This window comes from Micropterus salmoides, unplaced genomic scaffold, assembly GCF_014851395.1.
Source record: "Micropterus salmoides isolate LMB-PRFRI ecotype aquatic unplaced genomic scaffold, ASM1485139v1 Ms_hic_scaffold_8, whole genome shotgun sequence".
Classification (NCBI taxonomy): domain Eukaryota; kingdom Metazoa; phylum Chordata; class Actinopteri; order Centrarchiformes; family Centrarchidae; genus Micropterus; species Micropterus salmoides.
Window position 1 is genome coordinate 36,222,193 of NW_024044570.1, and position 18,910 is coordinate 36,241,102.

The 18,910-nt window shown below is 40.4% G+C and overlaps 1 protein-coding gene across 1 annotated transcript in view; it reads left to right on the forward strand.

Moving 5' to 3' along the window:
* LOC119894361 (cytosolic carboxypeptidase 4) overlaps positions 1–16,299 on the forward strand; it is a 144,311-nt gene extending 128,012 nt beyond the window's left edge. Inside the window, exons 21-25 of the mRNA XM_038707068.1 lie at positions 1,999–2,128; positions 7,586–7,717; positions 11,204–11,266; positions 11,454–11,567; positions 16,101–16,299. Of these exons, the coding sequence (XP_038562996.1) occupies positions 1,999–2,128; positions 7,586–7,717; positions 11,204–11,266; positions 11,454–11,567; positions 16,101–16,259 (598 nt within the window). The 3' untranslated portion in view covers positions 16,260–16,299. The remainder of the gene's footprint in view (positions 1–1,998; positions 2,129–7,585; positions 7,718–11,203; positions 11,267–11,453; positions 11,568–16,100) is intronic.
* Positions 16,300–18,910: the final 2,611 nt, after the last annotated feature.

Genomic DNA, 18,910 nt, shown 5'->3' on the forward strand with positions numbered 1-18,910 from the left:
TGTGGAATGCATCTAACAATAGAATAAAATATTTCACTTAAAACCACAGAAAATCACGTTGTCTATTTATTATTATTGTTTTAAGACTGCAGCTAGGCTATAGATATATAGAACACCCATTTGTTTTTCAATTTTAAATCCTTAATTGGAATAAATAATACAAAGGGTAAATTAATTGCATTTAGCTTTTAAAGGCTCAGTGTGTAAGTTTTAGTGGCATCTAGGGGTGAGAGTTGCGAATTGCATCCCCCCCTCCCCTATCCAAGCGAGTTGTATAGCTACGGTGCCTGATACAGGAAAAAAGATGTCCTCTGTGAGATAGCACAGAGAGTTGGCAGTCAAGAATCCTGGTCTCTATACATTGATATATTAAGAAATTATATTTACTTGATTATTAGTAAATAGTAATGCAGTAAATAATTCAGCGCTCTGTAGCACTGTTTGTCCGTTGTCATCTATAGTAGAAACATGACGACAAAATACTGCAACCTCCATAGAAGGGGGTGGCTGCAGTTGTGTAGATATAAATGGCTCCTTCTAAGGTAATAAAAACATAATGGTTCATTATGTAAGGTCCTTATACACCACTGAAAACATAGTTATGGATATTATATTGCATTTCTGTCAATGAATCCTCAGAAATATTACACACTGAACCTTTAAGGGTGTTAGGCAATTTAGATATCTAATGTAACCTGATTAAACCAGGAATACAGAGTTTGGACATGTTTCATGTTTTCATAGTTATTGTACAATCATATATTTATACATTTAAATAATCAAATATGATGCAGCCTGTCACCAAAACATAACCATTACCCAATATGCCCCCAAAATAACAAACAGAAGAACGAAACTACAGGTGCACATGATCCAGCTTTCAGAGAAACCACTCTAATGTCCATGGTGGGACATCTGTCACAATACAACCACAGTTTGTCTTTAACTTGAACAGGAGTACCATTTTAGTACTAAATGTTAGGGTTGTCTTTTCTCTTGAACAATACGCTGTGATTTTTCATTATCCTCTATTCAAACCAAAAGCAAAGAGTATTACCCTGCTCTGTCATTTCACAAATAAATTATTTGAGGAAGTCTTGGTAGCATCACAGATATAGTAGTTGTTATATTGTTCGCACTCACTGACTAATAAACTCCCTTCTAAAGCAAGGGGAACTGTAAATGTGAATGTTGTTTTCCTTTCAGTACTCTTAACTTTATTGGTTAATGGCCCAGGTCTTCATCTCTTGTGTGGGAGTCATTCATTTGACTTCACACAATTTGAATAGTTTCACAGTCAATTTGCTTTGGTTGATTACACTTATCTCAATCAAGCCTGCCATCTGACACACACATAGCTGATATATTAAACTACCAAATTAGATCATTGGATCCAGGTTAAATAGACATACACGTAATGCTGTTGCAGGTACCCATAGAAGTGTGTGTGCACATCGTTTACACACACGTCTTTTAAGTGCAGGTGGCAAACTATGTGTGGCTCTGGATGCGAGCTTTGAGACTTTATATATGTCCCCCAGAGAGAGGACACACACACACACACACACACACACACACACACACACAGAGCATTTGGATTTTGCCCTAGAACCCCATTTTGAAAAGGGGCTCAAACCCTCACCTCCCCATGGGTCTCATGTATGGCAGTCTTAGCCCTGTTTAATAATAATAATAATAATAATAATGCATTACATCTATATAGCGCTTTATCATAGAAGCTCAAAGCGCTTCAGAGTGGAGTGTGGAGGCGCGGTTATGCTTTTATCCATTGTTTTCAGTCCATGGTAAAGTAGTGTCGTCCTCGCATAGTCCATTAACTTCCAAGTTCACAGGTTTCCTGGTTGCCATTCCTTTAGTCACACACACTATATAAATACATGAAACATAAGCACCACCATAATACTGTCAGGCTAAACAGGTTCAACAAAAGCACTCGCAGTACTAATGTCCTGTCTCTTCTGCTGTTTGTCTCCTCAGGAATCGCTGTGATCTGAGTGGAGAGGATCTGAATCGCCAGTGGTCTAAACCAGACCCCGTCCTCAGTCCAACCATCTACCACACCAAGGGCCTCCTATACTACCTCAACAGTATAGGACGAACTCCGCTGGTAGGATACGCATGGTCTTCCTTTTTATAAATGTGATGTACTGACAGTTTAAGCTGCTTGTAACACGTTGGAAGGCAAGGCAAGTTTATTTGTCTATCACATTTCAACAACAAGGCAATTCAAAGTACTTTATATAAAAGCAACCAAGGGCAATATAAAAGAAATTTAAATAAATTTTAAAAAACGGTTAAATGGAAAATAAAAACAAGATAAAACAGGACAGTAAAAGTTACAGTGCATTGTCCGACATTATTTAAAAGAAGGAAGTAAAATAGAGATGAACAGACATGTTAAGGCAATCAATCTGCCTTAAAAACATGTCTGCAGTCCCACAAAAACACTGTCTAAAAGTCAGGCCCAGTCTTTTTCTTTCTTTTCATCTAATTCTAATCTGAACCTATTCTGGCAATCTCAGTATTTCCTGATTGTTTACAAATCACAGAATGAATGAAATTCCAGCTGCGATACTGACTAATTAAAGTATGTTTTTTAAATGAATAGGAACCAAATTAAGAGCAAAACTATTGCCTGATTATTAAAATTTTTCACATAAAATACCTGCAGCCCATTTTTCAGCTAAACAAAGCTGAATGGTGCATGAATGTGTGCTGTGTGAGCATGTAGCAGTGCACGTGTATGGTGTGAGCACCATTTGTGTGTGTTGCAGGTGTCTTGCTGAAACTGAAATGTAATGTAATGAGGGTTTAATGAGAAAGACCTTTAATACATTGCCCTTGATTGGCTTATTTAATTGTTCTAAATTAGAGTGGTGAGGTTGTTTTTCAGGCTAATTCATATAATTAACTGCCAACTGTTGCTGTCGACTGACATACAGTGAAAAGCATGTGCACTTTAAGAATGACTTGTTAACCTTTTCACAACCAGGAGATTTGCACTTGAAAAACATGATGCTCAAAATGGCACGGCTACAAACATAATGTCTACCAAAAATGATTCCACTGAATGATGACTGTTGTCTGTCAGTACGAAGAACAGTGACACTGTTAAAGAACTCCAAAACCTGGATGGATGGATCAACAAAGTGTGTGACTTTGATACAGGACACGAATGTATGCATTCATACCAACCGTCATCATTAGTTTATTTTTATCATGACCAAGATCTTCTCCAAACTTTTCAGTCAAACCATCACCTTGTTAGCGAAATGACCAAAATAAATCCTCTTTGCTAACCTGCCACCTCCCCTCCATCCACTAGTAACAGAGTGCAGAGACACATGACTGATGGATGAATGATTCTTTATCTGACTGAGGTTTGAGTTAGAGTCGCACACACAACTGAAATATCAGCAGCCTAACTGTAGTACGAATGGATAAATCCATGGCGCTGAAGAAGCAGATGGATTTATAAATCATTTCTTCTTCAATCCATAACAATCTTCAAACTATACAGTGGATAGAAAAAGTCTACACACCCCTGTTAAAATGCCAGGTTCTTAGGACGTAAAATAATGAGACAAAGATAAATCATGTCAGAACTTTTTCCACCTTTAATGTGAATAATTCAATTGAAAAACTAATTTAAATCTTTGAGGGGGAAAAATTTTATATAAAAACCCTCAAATAACCTGGTTGCATAAGTGTGCACACCCTTAGACTAATATTTTGTTGAAGCACCCTTTGATTTTATTACAGCAGTCAGTCTTTTTGGGTAGGAGTCTATTAGCATGGCACATCTTGACGTGGCAATATTTGCCCACTCTTCTTTGCAAAAGCGCTCCAAATCTGTCAGATTGCGAGGACGTCGCCTGTGCACAGCCCTCTTCAGATCACCCTACAGATGTTCAGTTGGATTCAGGTCTGGGCTCTGGCTGGGCCATTCCAAAACATTAATCCTCTTTTGGTGAAGCCATGCTTTTGTGGATTTGGATGTGTGCTTTGGGTCGTTGTCGTGCTGAAAGGTGAACTTCATCTTCAGCTTTCTAACCGACACCTGAAGGTTTTGTGCCAAAATTGCCTGGTATTTGTAACTGTTCATAATTCCCTCCACCCTGACTAAGGCCCCGGTTCCAGCTGAAGAAAAACAGCCCCAAAGCACTTGGGGGGACTTGATGTTTGTTTTTGCAAACTTCAGCCATGCTTGGATGTTTTTCTTTGTAAATAAAGACTTCCATCTTGCCACCCTACCCCATAGCCCATTCATATAAAGAATCAGGGAGATAGTTGTCACATGTACCACACAGCCAGTACTTGCCAGAAATTTCTGCAGTTCCTTTAATGTTGCTGTAGGCCTCTTGGAAGCCTCCCTGACCACTTTTCTTTTCGTCTTTTCATCAATTTTGGAGGGACGTCCAGTTCTTGGTAAAGTCACAGTTGTGCCATATTTTCTCCACTTGATGATGACTGTCTTCACTGTGTTCCATGGTATATCTAATGCTTTGGAAATGCTTTTGTACCCGTCTCCTGAAATATGTCTTTCAACCATGAGATCTCTCTGATGCTTTGAAAACTCTCTGCGGACCGTGGCTTTTGCTCGGAGATGCAACTAAGAAAATATCAGGAAAATCCTCCTAGAACAGCTGAACTTTATTTGTGATTAATCAAGAGTCACTTTAAATGATGGCAGGTGTGTAATGACTTCTAGTTAACCTGAGTTTGAATGTGATTGGTTAATTCTGAACACAGCCCCATCCCCAGTTATAAGAGAGTGTGCACACTTATGCAACCAGGTTATTGTAATGTTTTTATTTTTCATTTTTCTCCCTCGAAGATTTCAGTTTGTTTTTCTATTGAACTGTTCACATTATAAGTCACATTAAAGGTGGAAAAAGTTCTGACATGATATGTCTTTGTCTCATTATTTTACATCATAAGAACCTGGCATTTTAACAGGGGTGTGCAGACTTTTTCTATCCACTGTACTATAAATACTCAATTCTATATTATAAAGTAGAGCTAGCGACATGATCATAGCAACATGTAGTCATGGGGTGCTCCTATTGAACTATCCCCCCTGTTAAAAATTAACAAATCAACGACTGCTAATGATTCCTCACTGCACAGGAAATCTACAGTAAGTATCAGGTCAGTAGGTCAGTAGATGTGATTGGGGTCATACTCTCTCTGTTCACCTTCATTTTCTCTTCCAAATAAGTTCAACTAACTGAGAGGTGTATTTCCAACCTGTCTGATTGTCTGACTCCTCATGTCTCTCGACACGATGGATGGACCCATTTTCAGCAATGTCACAAAGTTATTCCAACATCTCATCAATTTCTATTTCAGTTACTGAGTACAGGGTTTTCATAACAAAGTTAGTTAAGTTGAGAAGAACAGCTTTGACAGGTTAGAGCTATTTATTTTAGCGACTTCTCTTTTCAGGCGAACACGTACAGTAAGCCCCCTTTAAAATTTAGTTTTTAGGGTAGCTGATCCTTCAACCTCTTGGGGACAGGCATATGCCCAAAATACCCAAAATGAATCGGAAATAACTCCTCAACCATTTGGCCTAGATGCATAATTCTGGTCTCCTTTGAAAGGTCAGGTATTTATTTTACCTTTACAGACTACATGGAGATGCAATTAAGAAAAAATATGATATTTTCATCCTCGCTATATTTTAATGCAATAAACCATCAAAACCACCATAAGGAAGCTTATAATGCAACTGAATATCTTCTAATACACCTAGAATGGAATTGTAACTGTAAATCTGATGAAAATAAACTAAAATACAACAGTTATCATAAAATATTTTCAAAAATATACCAGGTGAATGTCCATATTTTGGCAATATTTACTGTTTAAATGTTGGTTTTTATTGGGAGATATCTTTAAAACACTCTTTCTGTCCATACAACAAAGCTCCAAATAACAAAACATTGAAATATTGATAAAAACAGTGACTATTCATCAACACAACTGTCACCAAAAGCATACCTATGCTTTGCAGGCCTGTAGATTTAGAACGGAACATCCCACAGTGATGGCGGGGGGGTATCAATCGATCCGGCTTGAGCAGACCTTTCATTTGGTACTCATGTCTTGTATCTCCAAAGGGTCGGCCACAAAATGGCGAAAAAGACAGTGTGTTCCAAAGCGGCACGTTTCCTCTCTGCAGAAAAGACGACAGAAGGCGAGCAGCTCCCAGGTATTGCACAATAATGAAGATGGCGCAAAAGGACAAAGTCTTTGGAAGAATGAACTGAACTGAATCACTTCCTGAATCACTTCCTGAAACGATCCATTCTCCCGGTCAGTTGTGAGCGAAAGTGCAAGTATACACTCACTCGCTGAGTGAAGTCATTCGTTAGCAGGAGGAATGGAGTGTGTTGAAGATAGCAGATAGACATAAACATAAACTGAAAGGTCACTGACAATGACAGCTGATTCAGGATGCTAACATTTAGCTGCAATGATTCAACAGCATTGATCTTGGACTGAAATCCAGATATAAGACATTACCTACCATTTAACATACCATTAATATTACTTCACGCAATGTCGCACACGCAGTTTTGAAAAGAGCATTTATAGATTTGGATTTTGTATCCAGTACCTTCAGTGTTTGTTTATAGAGCTTATGGAGTGGTTGCATAGTTGTGTTACTTGCCTGAGAACTGAGTAGAGATGGGATAGTATCATAGAGTACACAAACTAAATTGCTACATCTGTACTCAATAGATTTTAAATACATTTAAGAACATGGCTACATCCCCCTCTCTCAGTAAACCACAAACGTCAGAGGACAGCTTCTCCAGTGCTTTCAACAACATCATCCAGCCCTACCCTCTAAGGCAAAAACTTGACAATGTTTCTGCACCCCAACATTGCATCCTGGATCGTCGACTACCAGACAAACGACAACGAGGACAGAGGACTGACAGAGAGCTTTGTCACATGCTCAATATCAGCATGACCAAACAGCTGGTGTTGGACTAGGAGACGAACAGGAGGCCCACTGTCCCAGTTTCCATCCAGGAAGAACTAGCTGGTAAGGGAGTCCAGCTCTGTGGTCGGGCCCAAAGTGAACAGCCTAGAACAACTAGAGTCAGAGGCGAAGAGGAAGATGAGGAACAAGATCTAAGCCATCCTGGGTAACCCCTCTCCATGAACAGCTGTGGCACATGGGCAGCTCATTGAGCCACCGGATCATCCCACCCAGGTGCAAAGAGCACTTCAAGCTGTAATTTGTGCTCTCTGTCATCAGATTGGGATATCAGTGGAGCCCACAGACTGTCATTACATTAAGGCCCTCCCCTCCGTAAGATTTTATTACAGCTTGTCTTTTCCCCAGAGCATGTGTTTCAGTATCATTTCCCACCTCACTGAATAATTCCAGTCTTTACATCCTCTCAGATCATATCCTGGGGAGTATGTTTGAGATTTGAGAAGTTTGCTCAAAATCTGTATTATTAGTTTAATTTGGTTGGAGTATTTGTGTCGATGTTTAATGCAGCTCTAAAAAGCTGTTTCTCTCCCTGTGCATGTCTTCCAGGTTTTCTGTGACTACCACGGCCACTCTAGAAAGAAGAATGTGTTCCTGTATGGCTGCAGTGTTAAGGAGACTCTTTGGCAGTCTGGCTCTGCTGTTGACACAGTCGGATTGAAAGAGGACCCTGGGTATAGGGTAAGACACACACACACACACACACAGACAAGCCAGCCATAGAGGGTTCAGTTTAAAATGGTGTATGGTTCTCTCTTTTAGGGTTGGGCCGATAGACGATGCCATCGTCCATCGGCGATGGCTGACAGATGGTCAATGGTTGCCCCCTGGCAAAAAATTTTAAATATGCTTAGCACCGTCCTCAGAATTCTCTTCTCCCACACTCAGACACACAAGAGGCTAGACCTCAGTTAAACACACCGGCTTGCCCTGCCTCTCTCTGTCTCCCCCCTCTCCCGTCTACTCCTACTACTATAATAATAATAACAATGTAGACTAGATAACGATGTGCAAATACAAATGACTGAGAAATATATATAAACACTGTGAATATTCTCAGTAATCCAGGTCATAGTTATCCAAGGAAAAATCATGATCAACTGGACTTGGTTGAAAATAGTTCAAGACAGTTCGCCTCTCAGCCAAGTGGCTTCCCAGTTCTGACTTACTGGCAGGGAGTCCCATCTATTTAATCTCTGTGGGATAGTTATCAAGGGGATGGATACCACTTGGATCATTAGTGCATCTGGGTATGGTAATGACAATCGTTATCGTCATTACAGTCACCTGAGGCCAAGTCTGAACAAGTCTTTCATGCCAAATAGAGTTGAATTTTGTAATGTGAGAAAAAAAAAAAATATTTGGAGAACAAAGTCATAATAGAACAGGTTGCTTGGAGTCATGTGCATGTGTTAGTATTTCCTGCAGTCTTATTTAGACTTGTAAAATGTTTGGACTGCAGTGTGGTCTTTCCTCTGACCCGTAGCTCTGTGTTGAGTTGTCTCTGCTTACAGACATCTTTACTCTGTCTGGGAGTCTCTCTGCTCCAGCTTGCTTCCCACTGAAGCAGCTGTGGACTGCACTTTATCAGAAGTGGTGAAGTTAACACTTGTGTGGATTTGTGGTGAGATTTCTGTGTGATCACAAGTGTTTTCAGTTAGCTTTGGTTTTTCATCTCCAATGAAGGGCAGCGCACTTGTCTCGTCCAGTACAGCTGTTGGAGATTAGGGTTTAAATGGCATCAAGATATTTATGTTAAATAATGTAATAATGATTATTATTACTATTATTTAATAATAGAATATAACTTTAGAGAGGCTAAACGGCTGGACTCAGAGAGACTACAACACCAGTTCTCTGCCAACAACTGTGCTTTTGTCTGGAGAGGCTTAAGACAGATCACCAACCACAAACCTACTCCCTAGCCCCCTACTTTATTAATGACTTTCACCTGGCCAACAAGCTGAACTAGTTCTACAGTTGTTTTGAGAGACAATGGGACAGTCCTGATACTATCCCCCGTGACTCCACCAATCAGCCCAAGGCCATAAGCTCCTCCTCCACCTCCTTAGAGGCGACCAGAACAAACTCTCCTACCCCTCTCTCCATCTGTGAGAGATGTCAACAGGCTATTCAGGAGGCAGAAAGCCAGCAAAGCAGCTGGGCCTGACTCTGTCTCCCCCATGGCCCCTTCATCCCCAGGCACTTGGACTCCTTAGGAACCCATGGACCCATCCATACTACTACGTTTTGGTTTTAAAACGGAGACTTTTGCTACGTTTGCACCTCCCTTGCAGACTAAAACAGCAAAAACAAAGACCTAAAATGGAGACGAGAGGATTTTAGAAACAATGGCGCAGACACTGACGTTTGGCTCTCTGATTGGGTCTCATAAGTCATGCAAAGCAGAAACACAATGCTACTGACAGAAATTTTGATTTGGTATTTTTATTAAAATATTTTGTACCGTGCAAATAACGCCGCCACAGCCTTTTAACTCCCGTGGTACATTCAGAAACAGTCCCAGCTTATTATTGATCCATTAAAAAAATCTGGTGCGGTTCTTCATCTGCATTACTTTATTATTTCGCCAAATCTTCTGTAACTACGAAAGAGAGAGACCATCTGCTTCATGTTTACACCAGCACGTGCATGCCCAGTGTACGGGAACGGCCACTGAATGTGCATGCTAAAACGCTGGTGTGGATCCTGGATCCAGGATCCTGTTTGTGGATTTCAGCTCCGCTAAAGGACCATCATCCGGCTCTGCTGAAGGACAAGGTCTGCCAGCTGAGTGTGCCTGACTCCAACTGCAGGTGGATCACAGACTTCTTGTCCAACAGGAGGCACCTAGTGAAACTGGGAAAACATGTATCTGATTCCAGGACCATCAGAACTGGTTCCCCTCAAGGCTGCGTTCTTTCCCCCCTTTCTCTTCTCCCTGTACACCAACAGCTGCACCTCCAGTCACCAGTCTGTCAAGCTCCTGAAGTTTACGGATGACACCACCCTCATTGGGCTCATCTTTTGTGGGGATGAGTCTTCCCACAGGTAGGAGATTGACCGTCTGGTGAACTGTGCTGCCAGAACTACCTGGAGCTTAATGGTCTCAAGAAAGTGAAGAAGGTGGTGGATTTCAGGAAGAGCTCAGGCCCTCCCATCCCCATTATACCGTGGGACACCACAGTCAACACTAGAGGAGTCCTTCCACGTCCTGGGAACCAACATCTCACAGGACATTAAGTGGGAGCTGAACGTTTTACAGCTCTCTCATCAAGAAAGCCCAACATAGAATGTACTTCTTGTGGCAGCCTGCCAAATAAAATGATTTTTCTACACCACCATCACTGAGTCCATCCTCATCTCCTCAATCAACATCTGGTGCACTGCTCACTGCCTCTCATACCCCACCCAAAAATCCTGCTCCCCGCTTCAACAGTACACACTGTTAATGGTTGCACAAAAAGCGATTTTATTGTGCACATGTAAATAATTAAATGCCATATTGCACAACTATTTGGCAATTTAGCGATTTCTGATTGTGATTCTAATTCTAATCCGCTATCTAACCAATAATTGATCTAGTATTGTTTAACACAATTTAGATTTTTGTATGACTTGAAATGAATTATTAATTTATAGAACATAAATAGCACAGAGATATAGATCTCTATCAGCTATGCCCAGGGGTTGGTCTAATATTAACCAAATTTGGGATTAACCCTGTTTCACTGGTGTGATCTGAATGCAGAGATCTCTTTTACACCACACAAAGATCCACCCCGTTGTTCTGCATATGTTTTTTAATTTTATAGGGGGCATCATGACTTCATTATATACTGGAGGACAGTGAGTGAGCAGTTCATTTTGACACATATTATTACACAATTATATCAACATTATTAATAGATGTTATGAATTCATGGTTACACTCTTCAGCCGAAAGGTTGAGGAGTGAAGATCCTGAATATTCCAGCATCTTATTAAATGAACACATCAATCAACCTATATAGTTAAACAAATAATAACACTCACAACTATCGATATATTTAGAATTATAAGTTGACATAATTTCCATGGACGCATGTAGTATTTTTACTAATATTATCTTTGTACTGACTAGCATTGTTGATGTCGTTCTATCTGTCCATCTCTTTCTTTCTCTAGACCATTCCAAAGACCTTGGATCGTATTGCACCCGCCTTTTCTTTCAACAGCTGCAACTATTTGGTAATAATAACAGCAACAACAAAAAGTAGAATAATGATTATAATACTTTTAATTATCTAAATCATAATCACATATTCGTCAAAATTATTGTTTTTGATCATTACCATACTTTTGTTATCATTATAGTTTTTTGTCATATGGATTATCATTATTATGCTCCTCATCATTTCTGATTTGAACTTGTCAGGTGGAGAAGTCTCGTTCTGCCACAGCAAGGGTGGTTGTCTGGAGGGAAATGGGCGTGCTGAGAAGTTATACAATGGAGAGTACCTACAATGGTTGTGACCAGGGAATATACAAGGTAAGTGTGTGTGTGTGCGTGTGTACGTGTGTGTGTGCGTGTGTGTGTGTACGTGTGTGTGTGCACGGGCAGACTGGCAACAAAAAGCAGCCCAGGAATTTGCTGTCAATACATAATACACAAATTCAAACTGACAATGAATCATTACTTTAAAAAAACACAATCTGTTTATTTATTGTTAGTGTTAGACAAATAGATAAAACGATGACGATGTGAGACAATGTTTGTGTGTACAGAAAGCCACAAATCGAAGTTGACTGAATCTCGTTTAGTGAACTTGATTGCCCTCACATTAGCGTTTTGCCATTATGTTTTGACAACTAAAGCACATACTTCATCTCACTATTTCCATTGAGTAAAGGTTTATCGCACCATTTTATATCTGTTATTCATCCTTTTGTTATTTCTTTTATGCTACACACCTTATAAATCATTCATTTATTCAGGTATTAAACATTTAGCTATAAATAAATGTTCTCATTTATCACCTACCCTCCCATCAGCAACAGGAAACCAAAGGTTTGGTAAAAGATGCAAGAGCTCACCATTTCTCAAATCTTATTGCTGTCCACCTGCACAATCCTAGATTTCTTTTTAAGACTCTCGATCTGTTGGTGAACCCTGCCTCTCCCTGTGCCTCTGCTGATTGTGATGCAGATTGTGAGATATTTTTAATACACAAGGTAAGGTGGAATTATTAAGAGCTAGTATTAGCCCAAACCCTACTATGTTGAAGATGAAGCTTTCCTCTAGCCCACACCTGCTTTTTAATTGTAACAGCCCATTATCTACTGGTAGTGTCCCGGTCTACTTCAAGAAGGCATGTGTACAACCTGTCCTAAAAAAACCTAGCCTTGACCCCAACATCCTTGATAACTACCGCCCAAACTCTAAACTGCCTTTTCTTTCAAAAACCCTTGAAAAGATAGTTTCAAAGCAGGTCCTTGCTGCAATGGAAAATAATTGTATCTTTGAAAAGTTTACACGGTGCCCCTGAAGCTGCAGTGATGCCCAGAGAAGAGGAAAGCGAGCTGGGATTTGAGCCATGTTGGTTGGTGAGCAGTAGCTGGATATAAGTCCCATACAGTCCTCTTCCCAGAGTCTTGCCCGACAGAGTTGCACATCTATCCGCTCGGAAAGGTTATCAGCCCTGGCAGATGAATGGTGGAGTGTGGTATGCTGTCGCTGAGCCAAAAACCCAGCAGTGTTCGAACTCACGCTGGGAAGTCTGTTGAAGTCCGATGTAATCCAGTTTGTTGTGTAGTGAGCAGACATTCACGAGCAGAATGGATGGTACAGCCATAACCATTAGGGTTAGCTTTCAGCCTAACTTGTATCCCTGCCCTCTTGCCACACTTCCTCTTCGTCTCACACCTCCTATGGTTTGTTTGTGTTTTGCCCAAGCGGGAAGCGAATGCGGAAGTCCCTGAAACCTGCATTCTATTGAAAATCCAGCAGGGGGCGACTCTTCTGGTTGCAAAAAGAAGTCCGGCTCCATTAGAAATAATGGGAAAAAGACCCTACTTCTCAGCTGAATAATTACCCCAGTAAACACTTTCCTGATGAGTTTATGGTCTCAGTCGCTAGTTTCAAGTCTTCTTCAATACAAAATGATGTTCATTTAGAAAATTATGGTCCCACTTTTTTTTAAAGCAGAGTATGTTTCAGATTATCTATGATTGACAAGTCGTTACTATAGCGACCTGTCAATCAGGCTAGAACCGACTCATACCCGCGGCACTGTGTAAATTTAACCAGCGCCTTTGAAAAAGCTTATTAGGAGTTGGCTGTTCACTTTCTCTGGTGAGGACATTTAGTTTTAAGGCTGTTGTTCGCTAGACAAAGTTATCAGCCCTGCTATAATGACAGTTAACGTGAGGTACAGTTGCACCTAGCTAAGCAAGCTAGCTAGCTCCGCACACTGCCGTTAGCTCCGCCGTGTCGTCACTTACGGGCACTTCCTGGTTGCAAAAATTTGACATGGCGACGGCCTATCGACCAAACTCGAGGCTTCAAAACGGCAGTCAACAAACCAACGGGTGACATTACGATGACTACGTCCATTTCTTATATACAGTCTATGGTTTTGCCCAACCTGCAGTGTCTGGAACACCTAAATGTAAATGCTCCATATTTTTAGCGCCTTTGTAGTGTTTGTGACCACGCAAAGTGCTTTTACATCACATTCACCATTCATACACTGAGCCTAAGTGCTCAAACAGAAACTAACATTCACACAATGGTGGAACAGCCACCAGGGGCAATTTGGGGTTCAGTATCTTGGCCAAGAACACTTCGACATGCAGCCTGGAGGAGCCGGGGATTGAACCGCTGATCTTTTGATTAAAAAGTGATCCGCTCTATCTCCTACAAGTGGACCTTGAGGTGAAACTGCTGTCAACTTTGGAGTTGGATGAATGGCTGGATCAACAACATCTAGGACCTGGAGACATCCTGTCTCTACATTTTAACAATGACCGCAGTCTTCCCATAACAACCAAGTAGTTTTAGTTGCATAAACTTAACCAGACATACTGTGAAGGTGGCAGATCTGAAAACAGCCAAATGAATCATTGTTTGATCTGTCGTGTGGGTGACTTTGGAAGGCACTGACAAATTACATATCTAGGTCGGCTGAGGCTTGGGGTAGAGCGGTCGCCCGCTAACCGGAAGGTCAGTGGTTTGATCCCAGGTTCCCCTATTCTTCATGTCGCAGTGTCATTAGGCTAGACACTCAACCTGAAGTAACAGGTGTTTTAAGTTCTCTGATTCAGTCCTCCTCAGCTCTACCAACTTTTATCTGAGAAAACAGTGGTACACTGCAAACTTAAAGCCAGGTTTCAGAATATCTCTATTCAGAAAACTGTTGGTGACATTACTGACGCAACATACTTGTTTCGATCACTCGACATTCAACTCATGGACATAATTCTACATGCATAAAGCCAGGGAAGAAAAGAGTAAATCAGGAGAGGGAACACTAAGATGTATTGATGTAACAAGTAATTGGAATCACTAGCACTGGCACATATGCACAAATGGTTAGGACACACACACACACACACACACACACACACACACACACACACACACATTCATATACTGCCGCAAACTGATGTTTATTAACATGTTTATGTATGAATTGCATAATGCTTCCTCATGTGCAGACTGAATTTGTGCAAGACCATGAAAGGAAATACCTGTGAGGTTTGCTCGCAGGAGTGTTCCTTTTTGGTTCCACCAAACTCAACTCTACTCGACTGCAAAAACTTGTCATACATTGTTTGTTTGAGCTTGATGAATACCACCTCTTCAGGAGGAGGTGCACATTCATGACATTTGATCATTAGAATAATCAACAACCTTTAAGTGAAACTTATGTAATTTCTTACCTGGACCCTAATGTCCCATGTTTTGTGTCTAAGTGACTAATGGGGACAACAATTTTTTCTGCAAGGTAAAATTACTGTATTTGTCAATTGAGTCTGGTGCCATTGACAAGAGTTTTATAGCAACAGTTTCTGGTAACAAAAAGGATCTTACTCTTTCACATGGTCTCTCTCTGTAGGGATCACCACCATAATGTTTTCTCTTATAATACCAATCTGAGCTTATCAGTGGCAAAAACAAGCACTTTAGTGGACATACTGTACATTGACGATGTACTATTGCCTAGAAGGATTACATTGTAGCCCTGTTTCGCTGCTGCCAATTTCAGTATTCTCTTATTTAGCTAAATTAGTTCCCAAAACATGGGGAAATATGATTTCCTTCAGTTATTTTTTAAGGCTACACATTCTACTTTATTTGCAAACACGTTTCATCCACAATACGTGCCAATTAAGAATTAATTTGTTCATACGTGTGGGCCTTATATTTTCACTCTTTGCTTGATAATGACCAGTGATGGCTTGTACTGACTCCATTAATAAAATTTACGTGCTTTTCATTTATATACTGAAAGAGTTTGATGGATTTAAACAGACTGTTTAGCTTTAAGTTGTTATTTGTTTTGTCTGGCTACTACTGTAGCTATATGATTTAAATCCATAATCTACTAAATATCATCATTATAATTATTATCCATAAAGTGTGCCCCCAGTGTCAATATAGATTTATGTGTTATGTTTATTTCAAACAAACCTGTCTTTTACATTGTAAAGCAGGAATAGCTGATTTTCTTACAAATAGGTGTTTGGAACAGGAACATTGATATCATGAAGAGATGGGGTAGCTGTTGTATGATATTAATCGGTAACTGAGAACTTGCTATCAGTCCAAGCATCGCAGTTCATAAATGTTCATATTCTTTAGTTGAGGGCACTTCAGTTCAGTTACTCCCAGTTACTAGACCTGTTCCTAGTCCCTGACTGTAGTTCCCTTTGTTCAGTATGTAACAGCAAGTTTATGCATCAGCATTTATGGAGGTCGACATTCTTATAAATAAAACTGTGAGTGTGAGTCAGTGCCTGTGTACATGAGCTTCCGTTTTTATTGTAAAAAAGTAAAATAATAATTGGACTGTGTGTGCAGGGCCTGCAGACAGGAACCAAGGAGCTACAGGAGATGGGCATGAAGTTCTGCCAAAGCTTGCTGTCTGTAACCAAAGACATGAAGGCTCTTTACATCTGGAGACTTATCAACCACATCGACCTGGACCACAATATCCTGGACCACAAGTCTCACAAGTAAGACACCATCCTCACAAGGCCTGCCATGTCCATTTTTGTCTAAATGCCATCAAAATGGTAGAGTGAGAACATTGGTATACTGGCCCTAAACTTCAACAAAGACAGAGTTGAAGGTTAGGAATTTAAGTTTGTGTTACAACTGAATTTAAAATCGACTGGATGATATAAACAGGATAAGTTAGAGTAAGGATTACACAATGCAAACAAAGCTTGCAGTCATATACTGAAAATGGAAATGTTTGCATCTAGCACTGACACAAGTGAAATACATTATAAATAATTACTGCATGTGTAAAAGTCACATACCTTATTGTAAAGAATAAATTTTTTCTGCCCATCTCTTGCAGTCTACAGGCAGATTTTGTAGCAGTGATTTTGAGTTTTGCAAGTCTGGAATTGTTGTGATGTGAGAATTTCAAATGGTATACTATGGGTTTTAAAATGCACATATAATAAATCATATTCCACTGCTTGACTCGAAGGTTCAACGATTTCAGCGATTCATCGATGCATTGTTTGAAGGTGTGTTCACACTGAAAGCGAATCCAGCGTTTTGGCCAGCTTGATTACATACAAGTCAATGCAAAGACCCGAATTCCTGCAAATTTGTTCTGGGCGGCACGAAAGAGGCGTTTGTCACGACATTTGCTGGTTCGTGCGAGTTGAGATTTTTCAACTTGGTCGAGAAACTCGCTTGATGTGATCTTGCGAAAGCCTATCAGCGGTGACATTGTCCAAACATCACCGGCGCTTCTGAGCGTTGTTTGGAGAGGACCTGGCGAGCGGTGTAACGATGGAGAGCTGCTAAAGAACGGGGAAGTGTATGGGGAGCAGCGCTGCAGCTTTTAGACAAATAAACACCAGTAGTCGTTCTGGATTATGCTCTGACAACTACGCTATTTACTTGCAGGAGGAGTTAGAGTTAACTGCTTTAATTAATCGCTGAGTTCAGAAACTGTGTGTCTGTAACTTTATTCCAGCTATCGTTGTACTTTACTGTGAACAGGTTAGCATAGCATAGCCCAGCTTGATCCGAACTCCATTCAGAAAACAAACATTTTAAAAGTTGTTGTCCTGTTGACTTGCTGACAGACCTGACAAAGCATTAATTCATATGTCTTGTATGTATATCTTATATGTTTTGTAGTTATTTCAGCATCAGTTTGATCCATTTATTGCAATTAAATCACAGCAAAAGGTTTACTTTGGGTTCATACAGCTGTAGTATTCGCGGGTTGTGTTTATTCGCTTATCAAGTTCTGTGTGTGAACACTCAAAATGTCCAGCGGTCAAACTCGCGCGAGTAAAGCGAGGCGAATATTAACTTCGCTTTCAGTGTGAACACACCTTAAGAAGTACTTTTACTTGGCGGTGGCGTTGGTGGATGGACTGTAACATTACCGAGTTATTGTTTTCTTTTAGCTTGAAATAATCCCATACTTTGGACACTTTCTTCTTCGTCCCTCACTATTTTCTCCCTCTTCCTCCACTTTGCAAACAGCGCCATCATAATCACGTCGTGTTCACACAGCGTAAGCGCGGCAGTATTAAATGTGTGTGCACAGTGTGCTATATAGTTCTATGGATTAAACGAAGCCTCGATGCAAAGAATTTGTCAATGCATTTTAGTAATCTACTTAATCGATTAATTGTTTCAGCCCTACACATAGCCAGCTGTGACCAGGGTTTAGAAATTAGTAAAGTCCAGATAATATTTTTGTAATAGAGCTTATTTATGGTAATTCATACCAAAATTATACCTAAACACAACCAAATTTCTTCACTATGGTCACACAAACCAATGATCTATAAGGAAATACATACAAAGAAACCTGTTTGCAAAACAGACTTGCTCTCCTCTTCTGTGTGTGTGTGCGTTGCGCTGTGAAGGCTTAAACCACACAGTGCACACACAAACTACAGGCTGATCATAGTCTCTCTCTCCACTGCTTTGCTCACTAAAATAGCATAAAATAAGAGATACAGACACACAAGTTAAGATCAGGTATTGCAAACAGGGAGATCTTGGTATACTAAACATGCATTAAGCTAAATGTTTTCTGAAATGTAGCCTACAACTGTCATCACAGGATCATGCTGTTGGAATGACATGTGCAGACTACATAATGGGCACTATTGTTACTATATGACAGCATAAAATACAGCAGGTTAGTACTGAATGCAGAGGATGCTCTGGTTGATATTACAGCCTAATAATTTGATGTTCCACAGCTGAGGGGCCCAGGCAGCAAAGGCCTCGTCACCTTTAAGCTGCGTTTCGACCAAAGGAAATATATACAAGGAACTTTTGGAGGAAATCACTGCATTTCCACCGAAGGGACCAGGGTCTAAATTTAGTTCTAGGGTCTTCATTTTCCCCCCCAAAAAGTCCCCGCTCGAGGGGGTAGTACTTTCCAAAAGTACCGGTACTTTGTGGGGGCGGGTCTTGCCTTGTAGTGAAATTCTGAATGGGCGAGTAGAGGCTACTGGCTTTAACTGGAGAATGTCGGCTGTTTTTCTACGACTGCTCCTCTCTTTTGTAGACTTTGAACGGCGTATAGGTCAGCTGGTTAATTTGCCTAATCTTCGCAGGTCTTTAGACCACAGTGGAAACGCACACAACAGTGGGCTGAAGGGACCTTTTGTTCCTTG